Genomic DNA, 12,088 nt, shown 5'->3' on the forward strand with positions numbered 1-12,088 from the left:
TGGTGGAGATTTTGGCTTGACTGGGGTGGGGCTTGGGTATCAGGATACATTTAAAGTTCACCAGGTGGCTCTTGATTTTTTGTTTTGTTTTGTTTTTCTACATCCAAGGCATGGGGAAGTTCCTGGAGCTAGGAGTTGAACTCATGCCACAGCAGCGACCCAAGCCACTGCAGTAATCACCGCCCGACCCTAACCCACTGCAGCACAAGGGAATTCCTCACCATGTGGTTCCAAACTGCAGCCAGGGCCACACTCACAGCTGTATGTCACCCTGTTTACACCCCATATTCTAACAAAGGTAATTGCAAAACCAGGCTTGGCACCAGGCCTGCTGACCCCCAGCCTAGAGTTCCTGGCCGAAGGAGAGAAAAATTGAAAATAGGTTGTCACTTCCGAGGTTTCAATGTTTGCAGGTGTGGCTGAGGAGCAGTCGGGAGAGCTTGGGGTCAGGTTGGAGATGGGGGGGGACAACCAAATGGCTCGGGAGCCTGGGAAAGGCTGTGCCAGCCCCGCAAAGAGCTCCAGGCTCCCTCTGCAGGGGTGTCTCAGCCTCCCCCTTTAGGGCCTGGGATAGGGGCTCAGGGAGAGCTGAGAGGGGCCACTTATGCACCTGTCACCAGGAAGATCTGGAAGAGGAGAGAGAATACAGCTAGCTAGAGCAACCAGAACTAAGGCAGGCACAACTGAAAGAACACCTGAGTGGGGCAGGAGGCTAGGAGGGAAACCCCCAGGGGAAGACAGACAGGCCCTTCAAGGGCAAGGTGCTGAGCTAGCCCTGCTGAGGATGGAGAGGAGTACTTTAAAGAGGGGGTGCAAGCTAGCTCTGCGGGCCAGTGAGAGAAGGTAGTCCCCCAAAGAGGGGTAAAGAGTTTCTTCCTCCTTAAAGGGACAACTTCTTTTCTTTTCTCTTTTTGTTTCTTTAGGGCTGTACCTGCAGCACATGGAAGTTCCCAGGCTAGGGGTCGAATCAGAGCTGCAGTTGCCAGCCTACACCACAGCCACAGCAATACAAGATCTGAGCCACATCCGCAACCTACACTGTAGCTCACAGCAACGCTGGATCCCTAACCTACTGAGGGAGGCGAGGGATCGAACCCAAGTCCTGGTGGGTACTAGTCAGGTTCTTAACCTGCTGATCCACAGCAGGAACTCCAAAAGATAATTTTTAACCAAGTGGTAGGATGCCTTCTTAGCTTTTGGTTTTTCATTGGAAGGTGACCCTCAGCAGTTCCTGGTTTCATATCTCTGCCCAACTTTGCAGGGCTTTAGCTCTGTACCAGGAAACAGCTTCCTTTTGCCCTTCTGGGAAGGCCATTGCCTCCCTCCCCACTCTGGACCATATTTTCTTCCTTCTAGGGCAGAGCCCTGGGGGCTGGGCGGCCAGGTCTCTCTTTCTGGGAAGCTTGGGAGTCCAGGGCAGGGGACTTGGACAAGCATGCCATTCCTGCAGTCACCACCAGGGACCCCACCCAGCACCGCCTGGAGCTCACAACCTATGGGCCACACCTTTAATTTCTGAATGAGACGCACGCGCGCGCACACACACACACACACACACCCACCCACACACATGGATTGCCTGGCTTCCAAGCCTCAGACTGAGCTAGGCCTGTGGGAAAATGAAACAGCAGTGAATCAAGCAGGGGCCATGGGAGACGAGACAGACTCACAGCCAGGAAGGCAGACACCACAGGCAGAGGAAAGGCTGGATGTGAAGAAGCTCGGTCAGACCTGGGCTGAGTGTGCAAGGGAGGGGGCCACTGACTTGGCCCAAGTGGGTGAGGGCTTCTCAGAGGAGGAGGGCGCTGGAGCAGGGTCAGCATCTCACCTGGTCACAGAGACACAGGATCATCTCATAGATTTGTTAGGGGAAAGCCTCCAAAAGGCGAATCTGTTACAAAAGGAAACTAGTCCCTGGCTCCATGGGGGCCCTTTGCCCCACCCTGGTCTCGGCGTTTTCCTAGATGCGGCCCTCCCGGGTGAGCAACTCCACTTCCTTATTCCATTCATGTCTTGCACACTCATTTGCACACTTTAACACCTTGGCAGTAAATTCCTGCTCTTTCCCCAAGTCTTTCCTCTTGACAACGGTGCAAAGCGGGCGTTTCTGTGAACCGCGCGTGAGGCACTCCCGCTCTTTGCCTAACGCTCCTCTGTACACACTCTCCGCGCCCCACTGAGCGCGTTAGCACAGGCGCTTCCAGAGTTGCACGCGACCTCGATCGCAAAACCCTCGCCCCCGCCCCTCCCTTGGCCTCCTCGGAGTCCAGGGCCGCTGCCCCGCCCTCGGCCCGCCCCCTCCCAGGGGCTGGGCCGCCGCCTCGCGCCCATTGGCCGCTGGGGCTGGCTGGGCCCCGGCCGGGGCTGTGATTGCGGCTTGCCAGTGTCAGTCCCTGAGTGAGCGCCGGTGGTGGGGCGGGGAGCCGCGCGGCAGCCGCAGGTGGGGCTGCTCGCAGCCAGGGTTCCAGCCCCGGAGCCCCCAGGATGCCCCGTGGGGACTCCGAGCAGGTGCGCTACTGCGCGCGCCTCTCCTACCTCTGGCTCAAGTTCTCGCTGGTCATCTACTCCACAGTGTTCTGGGTGAGTGACCCCAGTTGGGCCCCGGGGATGGGAGGGGGAGCCTGCACTCCCTTGTTCACCCACGCCGAGGAGGGGGAGGGGTGTGGGGGAGGGGGGCTGGGTCCATGCTTGTATGCCGTAGGATGGGCGCAAAAGCGTCCTCCTTCGCTTCTCGTCCCACTCCCTGGGAACCGGGAAATTCTGGCCATTCGATCTCAGTCTGAATTTCAGCCGCTGGGTGGGGAGCCTTAGAGCTCTTGGGCTACCCTATGAAGGAGCTCCGCGCGGCTCACCTGTGTGCGCCTGACCGGCAGGCAGTTTGGTTCTGCGAGTCCGCTGTGCTTCCGCTTGTGCGGTGGGCTGTAGTTAGCAAGGTCCTGCCTACCTTGCCTGCTGGGTATTACCGAGGTGGTCTCCCCTTATGGCTGTGGAGGAGTAGTCAGGCTTTGTGGTCTGGGGTTGGGAGACCTGGACGTAGCTTGCACCTGAGCCCCTGAGCAAGGTGCTTCCCTCCTGTGCCTTGACTTCCTCTTGGGTAGAAGGAGGGTTCCACTAAACGTGTCTGGGGAGGACACTGGCTGCTCATAACTTTATAAAGCTTCTGGTAGTGGTGGGTCATGAACCCAGGCTTCGAATGGAATCACTACCACTTTCTAACTGAGTGATCTTGGAGAACTTATTTCAACTCTGTAGGCCATAGTTTCCTCATCTGCAAAAAGAGACAGTAATTGTACTCAACTTTCAGGATGGTTGTGGAGATTAAATGAAACAGGTCAAGTACAGTACTTAGAACAGGGACCCGTGAAGAGTTCAAGAAGTGTCAGCCATTATTATGATAAGCTGACCCAATCGATTGGATTTCTTCTTCTTTTTTTTTTTTTTTTTTTTTTTTTTCGTCCTGTTGTGCAGTGGCCTGATGTGGAATCTCAGTTCCCAGACCAGGGATTGAACCCAGGCTGCAGGAGTGAAAACACTAAGTCCTCACCACCAGACCACCAGGGAACTCCTGTCACTCTAGGATAGCCCCCTGTCCCCAATATGCCACAGGGCGGACTTGCCCAGGTCCCTGACAACATCCTCCTCAAAACAAATGCACACTCCTGGTCTCCCCCTCAGCTCTCATTGAGTCTATTTCGCTGGCAGGAATTGCTGCATCTGCCATGAGGCCTGGTTTTCCTTGTGACCCTCTGTGGATGTGACCTTACCTGGTGGTCAAGAGATCCAGATTCTATTCTTGTTCTGTTACTGGCTCACTGGGAGTGCTTAAGCAAGTCACTTCCCTGTTTGGGGCCTCAGAGCTGTTAATTGACTTTCCCAGCTCACAGTCCAGTTTTCTGACTCTATATGATATGGAAGAGAGATAAGCAGTATATTTAGGGGCCAGAGGATAGAGCACAGACCCATTGATGGCCTCCAGGGAGGCCATAAGTTTGTACGTGGAACCGGGGGTGGTGGTGATTTGAACTCTCATTCAGCAATTCTCTCCCAAAGTTGGAACAGAATCAACTACAGAGTTTAAAAAATACTGCAGATGCCTGGACCCTGGCATACGTGTTTATTTCAACGTATTTAAGCTCCTCAGGAAATTCTAGTGGGTAGTCAGGGTTGAAAACTGCTGGGCTAGATGGTCTCACAGGCCCTTTGATTCTGATTCTGGGATTTTTTTTTTTTACTATTATTATTATTTTGCCTGCTCCTTTTATGGCCTCAGAAGCTCATCCTCTGTAGGTTGAAAGAGGGAAAGTTAAAGCTGATGGGTGGGAAGGTGGGGAAATAAGGGAAGACCAGGAGTCAGAAGGTGGGGTTACTTTTTTGGCTTGATGTATAATCACTGACCAGTCTCTTAACCTCTTCGCACCTCCATTTCCACATCTGTAACATGGATAACTGACACCATGCCCCACACCTCACTGGACTGTTTTTAGGATTAGGGATGTGGGGGAGATAGTGACAGGTGGGCAAGCCAGGTGCTATACACAGTTACACAGTTAAAAATGAACTTGAATTTCCGGAGTTCCCTTTGTGGTGCAGCAGAAAGAAATCTGATGAGGAACCATGAGGTTGCAGGTTCGATCCCTGGCCTCACTCAGTGGGTTAAGGATCTGGCGTTGCTGTGAGCGGTGGTGTGGGCTGCAGATGCGGCTCGGATCCTGTGTTGCTGTGGCTGTGGTGTAGGCTGTCAGCTGCAGCTGATTTGGCTCCTACCCTGGGAACCTCCATATGCCGCAGGTGCGGCCCTAAAAAGCAAAAAAAAAAGAAAAAAACTTGAATTTTCAAGACCTTGTCCTCTCACTGTCCCCTGCAAGCCCTGAGGAAAAGACCACTCTGTGGTCCTGGCTTTGCCTCTCTGGGAGCAGGGTGGAACTCAGAACTCAGAATCCTTCCTCTCCAGCCACCTGAGATTGCCTTGCCAAATCTTCCAGCCCTGAAGGTATTTGTGCTTAAAAGTATCCACACCCAGGCCAAGAACTCAGCCACCTGCCAACTCTGCCAGGTGCCAGAATTTGACTGCAGGGCGGAGGCCCCGTTTAAGTAATTTGTCCTAGCCTGGGTTTGCAGTTAATTGGAAACCATTGCAGGAGGGCCTTTTAGCTCCCTGGCCTTCCTTGGGCGGAGGAGTGGGGCCAAGGGTTACTTGCTTTATAAGCCCAAAGCGCTGACACTTTCATCTCCGTATTTAAAGAGTCATAACTTTTGCCATAGCCGCGTACCTTCTGTTGGACTTTTTGCTTTAACAATTATATCAAATAGGAAACACAAGGACATTGTACAGTATATTACAGTATAAAAGAGTAGTTAGGAGTTTCTGTCGTGGAAACGAATTGGACTAGTATCCATGAGGACAAGGGTTTGATCCCTGGCCTCGATCAATGCGTTGCTGTGAGCTGTGGATCCAGTGTTGCAGGTCACAGACGAGGCTTGGATCTGGCATGGCTGTGGCTGTGGTGTAGGCTGGAGGCTATAGCTCTGATTTAACCCCCTAGCCTGGGAACCTCCATAAGCTGTGGGTGCAGCCCTAAAAAGAAAAAAAAAAGTAGTCATCAATGTTAGGCCTCCCTCCTACCTCTGTCTCCTGGCCTGCCCTGTCCAGTGGGGATTCTGCTTTGAGTTTCTTGTGATTCTCTTCCAAGATGACATCCTGGGCATAGGATGTTCTAGGCATAAACAGGTGCATGTATTATCCACTCTTGTTTTTCCTGCATAAAGTAGCATATTGTACACAGTTCTGTCCTTACCTTTTCACTTAAATTTATTTTTTTCCTTTTTTTTTTAGGGCCACACCCACAGCATATGGAAGTTCCCAGGCTAGGGGTCAAATCAGAGCTAGAGCTGCCGGCCTGTATCACAGCCACAGCAACACAGGATCTTTAACCCACTGAGCAAGGCCAGGGATGAAACCTGAGTCCTCATGGATACTAGTCAGATTGTTTCCACTGTGCCACAATAGGAACTCCCATCACTTAAATTTAAATCCACATAAATCTTGGAGCTCTGTTAGGGGCTGCCTCATTCTATTTGATGGCTGCATAGAATTCACTGTAGGCTCTGCCCAAATCTATTTCATCGGTCTCCAGCTGGGGAACTCAGGTTGTTTCCAGTCTTTAGTTCCTGCACACAGTGTTGCGGTGAGCATCTTTGAATGTGTCATTTTGCACATATGTGTGTATGTCTGCAGGGTAATTTCTAGAAGTGGAATTGCTGAGTTAAAGTAGATGGGAATGTATAATATACATACAGGAATGCACTCATCATAAGGGTATACAACCCGATGAATTTTTACAAAATGAACACCCCTGTATCATCAGCCCCTGGGTCAACCAACATGAATGGACAGCAGAAGCCAAAAGCCCCCCTCGTGTCCACTGCCAGTCATGGCCCCTTCTTGCCAGCGGTAATCACTATTGCAATGTCTAATAGCACAGAGCATCTTCAACTGTTTTTGTATGTGCATTTAACGTTTTGATAGATGTTAAAATTGCTGTACATAGAGGCTATAGCTATCATAATGTGATTTATGTGTAATATTATTTTACTTTAAACTGATTCACTCTTCGAACTAAATTTATTTTTTAGAAGGAGGCTTTACATCACTACTGCCAATGTAGTGATGTACAAGGGCATGTGTATACATTGGCATAATGAGAACCAGTACTCCTCATCAAAAATAGCAGGTAACGGAGACCGTGCATACAGTGCAGGAAAAACAAAATGGTGTTATTGAATCCTCGCTAGATACTGTGGGTGCCATAGGCTCTGACTCTTGCCCTGATGGTTCAAAGAGCAGGCTGGCCAGTGTTTGAGAGGCGGAAAGATAAACGGACACCAGAGCTGAGATTTGCTCCTTGATGAGATTGAAAGGATCATAAAGGAAATGAGCAATGAAAACTTCACACCATTGTAAAAAGCAACTATGCTTTAATAAAAAACTTAATTTTTTTTTTGTCTTTTTTGCCTTCTCTAGGGCCGCTCCCGTGGCACATGGAGGTTTCCAAGCTAGGGGTCTAATCAGAGTTGTAGACACCGGCCTACACCACAGCCACAGCCATGCCAGATCCAAGCCACATCCGTGACCTACACCACAGCTCATGGCAACGCCGGATCCTTAACCCACTGAGCAAGGCAGCCTTATGGTTCCTAGTTGGATTTGTTAACCACTGAGCCACAACGGGAACTCCTTAATTTTTTTTTTTAAAGAAGGAAAACTTTTCTTAATCTGTGTGTTGATGTGAATATGACCTTGAACCACTTACATGGATCTCCTGTCCCACACTTGGGGACCATCTTTGTTTTTAGATGTTGGGGCTCAGAGGGGGCATGTCTCAGGCCACTCAGCAGAGCTGGCACTAGCCCCCAGGTCTCCTTATTCCCAATTCAGTGCTCCTTCCGGTAGGCAGCGGAGGATGTTCCCATGAGAAATGAGCTCACCCAGAGGTTCTTAAAACCTCCTCTTCCTGCCACATGGGTGAATCACTCTGACACATGTGCCCTCAGCCCACTGGGGACACACCTCTAATTATAGCACTGGCCACAGGGTATCCTAGAGATCCGTTTACACGACTGTTTCTCCTCACTGGACTGTGGGCTCCTGGAAGTCAGGAGGGTAGTTCATTCATGGGTTCTTCCAAATGCTGGGCACACAGTAGATGCCCAGATAAGGCTTGTTGCACTGGGGTGGTTGAGTCCCAGCCTATATCTTGGAAACAAGGATTGGCGATCTGGGCGCATGGATCTGAGGCTGAGGTGGGTGTGCAGCCAGCCATGGTTAGGTTTGCTGATGCCTTGAATTTGCAAAGCAGGCTAGACTCATCATGGAGATACTGGCTCTCTAGAAAGCACCAATGAGGTAGGGTTTTCAATTGGGTAAGGGTGTCAAGGCTGAGGGGGGTTGATGAGTGGGAAGGAAGTGGGTGTGGATCGTGTTGGAGGTTATAAATGCCCAAGGCAATGTTAACTCTTCCTTGCCCTCTCCTAGGATGGGTCTCCTTGTCATACCTCAGCCCCTGATCCTTTATATTCCCCTAAAGTTTCATGGTTAAGGGTGTGGACTCTATGCCAGGCCATCTGGGTTCAAGTCCCAACTCTGGCACTTATAGGTGCATGATGGAGGCACTAACTTCCCTCTGCCTCAATGGCCTTATCTCTTGAATGGGTGACACCAGAACCTACCTGAGAGTTGCTGAGACCAATAAATGATTAATTATAAGAAGAGCTTAGAGGAGTTCCCGTCGTGGCGCAGTGGTTAACGAATCCGACTAGGAACCATGAGGTTGCGGGTTCGGTCCCTGCCCTTGCTCAGTGGGTTAACGATCCGGCGTTGCTGTGAGCTGTGGTGTAGGTTGCAGATGCGGCTTGGATCCCGCGTTGCTGTGGCTCTGGCGTAGGCCGGTGGCTACAGGTCCGATTCAAACCCTAGCCTGGGAACCTCCATATGCCGCGGGAGTGGCCCAAGAAATAGCTAAAAAGACAAAAAAAAAAAAGAAGAACTTAGAACAATGCCTGGCACGTGATAAAAACATTACACCAGCTACTTAAGGATTAGCCAGTCTTTTCCCTACCTTTCTCTCTATTCTTCTAAGTGCTCAAGAGCCATAGACAGAATGAGAAGGGCCCTTGAAGGCTCCTGTTGTGTGACCTTTGGGTTTTACTGAGGAGAAAACAGGCCTGGAGCGAGGAAGGAAGTAGATGAGACCCTGCAGCAAGTTGGTGACAGACCCAGACAGGACCCTGATTCCAGCTGCTTCATGGGGTCACTGTGACCTTTTCCAGGCACCACCCACCCCCAACCCGCCACAGTCCCTCCACATGTCAGGGTTCAGGGTGTAGGTGCAGGACAGCATTTCTGGAAGGAGCCAGGTGTCTGGCCTCCCACACAAGCACAGCAGGAATTCCTAACTTTTTAAAAGAGCTTTGTTTAAATGAAAATAATACGTGCACATAGTTAAAAAGAATTCTAAGCAACTCAGGTACATACTGAGAAGACGATAAAAGTCAGCTCCCGTTCTGCACTGAGAGAGCACCACTATTCAGGTAATCTCCCATTTTTTCTTTTTATGGCCACACCTGCGGCATATGGAGGTTCCCAGGTTAGGAGTTAAATCGGAGCTGCAGCTGCCAGTCTTCACCACAGCCACAGCCACACTGGATCCAAGCTGCATCTGTGACTTACACTGCAGCTCATAGCAATGCCGGATCTTTAGCCCACTGAGCAAGGCCAGGGATTGAACCCGCATCCTCATGGGCCCTATGTCAGGTTCATAATCCACTGAGTCACAACAGGAATTTCTAATCTCCCATTTAGACATCTCCTTGTACTATACCTATTTTAATTTTTTAAAATTTGTGTTTGCTTCATTGGACAAGTCCATTTCCCTGTTGTTCTAGGCAAGCATTTCAAAGAGAAAACAGTGAAATCCAAGCAGAAAGTGAGGCGGCCTTCATACTGGAGAAGAGGCCACAGTGCTTCATGGGCTGTCAGAGAAGATCTGGGACTGGACTGGGGCCTTTAAAATCCAGAGATCAGAAGTTTCCATTGTGGCTCAGTGGGTTAAGAACCTGACATACTGTCCGTGAGGATGTGGGTTTGATCCCTGGCCTCGCTCAGGGGGTTAAGGATCCGTTGTTGCTACAGGTTGCAGATGTGGCTTGAATCTGGTATTGCTGTGGCTGTGGTGTAGATCACAGACATGGTTGGGATCCTGAGTTGCTATGGCTGTGGTGTAGGCCAGCAGTTGCAGCTTTGCTTCAACCCCTAGCTGGAGAACTTCCATATCCTGCAGGTGCAGCCTTAAAAAAAAATCCACAGAATCTGCAAGGCAGGCCTGGAAGGGGTTTGGAGAACCTTCTAATGCACTCATTTTCCAGATGACCAATTAAGGCCGGGAGAAAGTTGCTTTGTGCTTGGTCTAGGCTTCTGTGCATGAACCCGCCTCTTACTGTAAGAAAGTGGTTGTTTTAAGTTGCAGGACTAGACTGGGATGTTCCTGTGAAGCAGGAGTAACAATCTGCCCTCCCTTCTCCTTTCCATGCTCGGTGCCTCTTCTCTCTGGGTGACTCACAGTGCCAGCCTGGGGTGGGGCTCAGAGTAAACCAGATCGGAGACTGATAGTGAAATGTCTGGACCGGCTGGCTCCATAGATGGGGCAGCGTGTCTTCTGGGTTAGCCTGGACACAGGGATTGAAAAGATAGCCCTTTCCCAGGGAGAACCCCTGGATGTGAGTGGGTTGGAATCCACATATTCGTGGAAGGCAGGAGGGTCCAGTCTTGACCTGCCTGCCCTTCCCTCCAGGGTGGGGACCTTTTGTTTGCTTATTCAGTCAACAAGTTAGTTAGGGCCTATTGTGTATGCCGGGCACTGTGGTAGTTACGAGGGAACAACTAGGAACCAGACAGGCTTGGTCCAAGCTCTGGAAGACAGACAAACCAGTAAATAAACATAGCTGGTGATGAGTGCTAAGGAGGAAATTAAGGAGCAAGTTGGAAAAGATGGGAGTTCCCACTTTAAGAAGGGTGGGGTGGCGGGTCAGGGAAGGCCTTTATGAGGAACTCAAAGGGCGAGAAGGAGCCAGCCACGCAGAAGGGGCGCAGGGAGCGGCTCAGGCAGAGGGAGCAGTAAGTGCATGGGCCCCGAGGTAGGCAGGTATAGTTGGGGCGGATGAGGAAGCTCACGAGGGGCCAAACTGGGGCGGAGAGGGTGGTAGGGGTCTGGTCATTGAGGAGTTTTGAGTCTCCAAACTTGGAGAGAATTTGATGGCAGTGCCATTTGGAGACATGGATCAAATGCTGGTTCTGCTGTGACTCTGGGTAAAGGACCAGCTCGCTGGGCCTCCTAGATGCCTCATCTGTGGATACCCCAGAGGCTATGCGGAGGATCCTGCAAGACGAGAGATGCAAAACACCCAGCACGCTGTAGGCCTCGTGTCCACCAAGGGCTGGAGACTTACCTGGAAAGGTTGCAGGGCTCAGGGGGAGCTGGGACACAAGATGTGACAAGAACTTCTGGAATTTGTCTTATCAGAGGAGGCTACTTGGGGCTGGGTATGCTCTGCCTGCCTAGAGCAGATGGCTGTGGCCTTGACTTTGGATGGAGAAGTCTGACCCTTTGGGAAGTGCGTGTGGTCTCTTCTGGGGTCTGGGTTCTTCTCACCCCTCAGCTCCTGGGCTTTAGTGGGGCACCGGCAGAGGCTGCGCACCCCATGGCGGGCACACGGGTCTACAGACCAAACTATCCTCAAGGCTCTGAGAGCACCCGGAGAAGGGGGGGTAGGGAGAAGCCCTACTGGGACCCCAGGGCAGGGTCTGCCCTTGCCAGGGGTGTCAGACAGGTGACATCAACAAGTGCACTGTTCAGCCCCAGGCTAGGCCTTTCCCCTCCCCCCTCCCCAGGCCTGGGGGAGGGGAAACAGAAGACTGAGAGGTCAGCCTGCAAGGGAGATGGGAGCTGAAATCAGGCAGCAGTGGCCAGTTGGGGGCGTTGTGGGGTTTCCTGCTGGGATGCCTGGCTTCAACTACAGAGGAGTCTTCGGGGAGGACTTCCAGGAGGTGGGAACAAGGCTTGAAGGACGTGGAGGCTGGGCAGAGAGGAGTGGAGATGAGCTTCAGAAGAGGAGGGCTGGTCACTGCAGAATGGGCTGTTTGTTGGGCCTGGCTGTTGAGGTCATGCCCTCTGGGAGGACCAGGCCTGGAGGCCGAGGAGGCCCAGCTCTACCAGGCAGCAGGTTAGGAGAACAGGCATGTCTTGGTTGATGGGTGAGGAGCAGGTCTGATTGGCTGCGTTGACCATGGGCAAGTCACAGATAATGCTCTGTGCTTCAGTTTCCTTGTCTATGGAGAGAGGGTAACTGCTCTGTACCTCTCACGAGGCCAGGCTTGGATGGGGCGATGCCTCCAGGGCTCTTGGTGGGGCGTCTTGTGCCTTAAGCGTTGGTGCAGAACTCGGGAGGAGCTTTACCAGGTGGGAGCCCTGGGAGCAGCTTGCTGGGTATTGGTGAGAGGGGCTGGAGGGCAGGAGAGCTGCCCCTTTGCACCTGC

General features: G+C 51.7%; 1 protein-coding gene across 11 annotated transcripts in view; it reads left to right on the forward strand.

The window, feature by feature from the left end:
• Positions 1 to 12,088, forward strand: part of TSPAN15 (tetraspanin 15) — an 86,401-nt gene that overhangs the window by 30,066 nt on the left and 44,247 nt on the right. For 3 of the 11 annotated variants that reach the window (XR_014828051.1, XM_021072332.2, XM_021072333.2), the window contains exon 1: positions 2,396 to 2,580. The exons of the other annotated variants lie outside the window; for them this stretch is intronic. Coding sequence is in view for 2 of the 3 variants with exons in the window: in XM_021072332.2 (XP_020927991.1) it covers positions 2,485 to 2,580 (96 nt within the window). In the remaining variant the exon portion in view is untranslated. Of the gene's footprint in view, positions 1 to 2,395; positions 2,581 to 12,088 lie in introns of those variants that run through there. 11 annotated transcript variants of the gene reach the window in all.

The sequence above is a fragment of the Sus scrofa genome, chromosome 14 (assembly GCF_054392235.1).
Source record: "Sus scrofa isolate SSC_HxYL_T2T_F1_AM1 chromosome 14, Sscrofa_HxYL_maternal_Yorkshire_Landrace_v2.0, whole genome shotgun sequence".
In the NCBI taxonomy this organism is placed as follows: Eukaryota; Metazoa; Chordata; class Mammalia; order Artiodactyla; family Suidae; genus Sus; species Sus scrofa.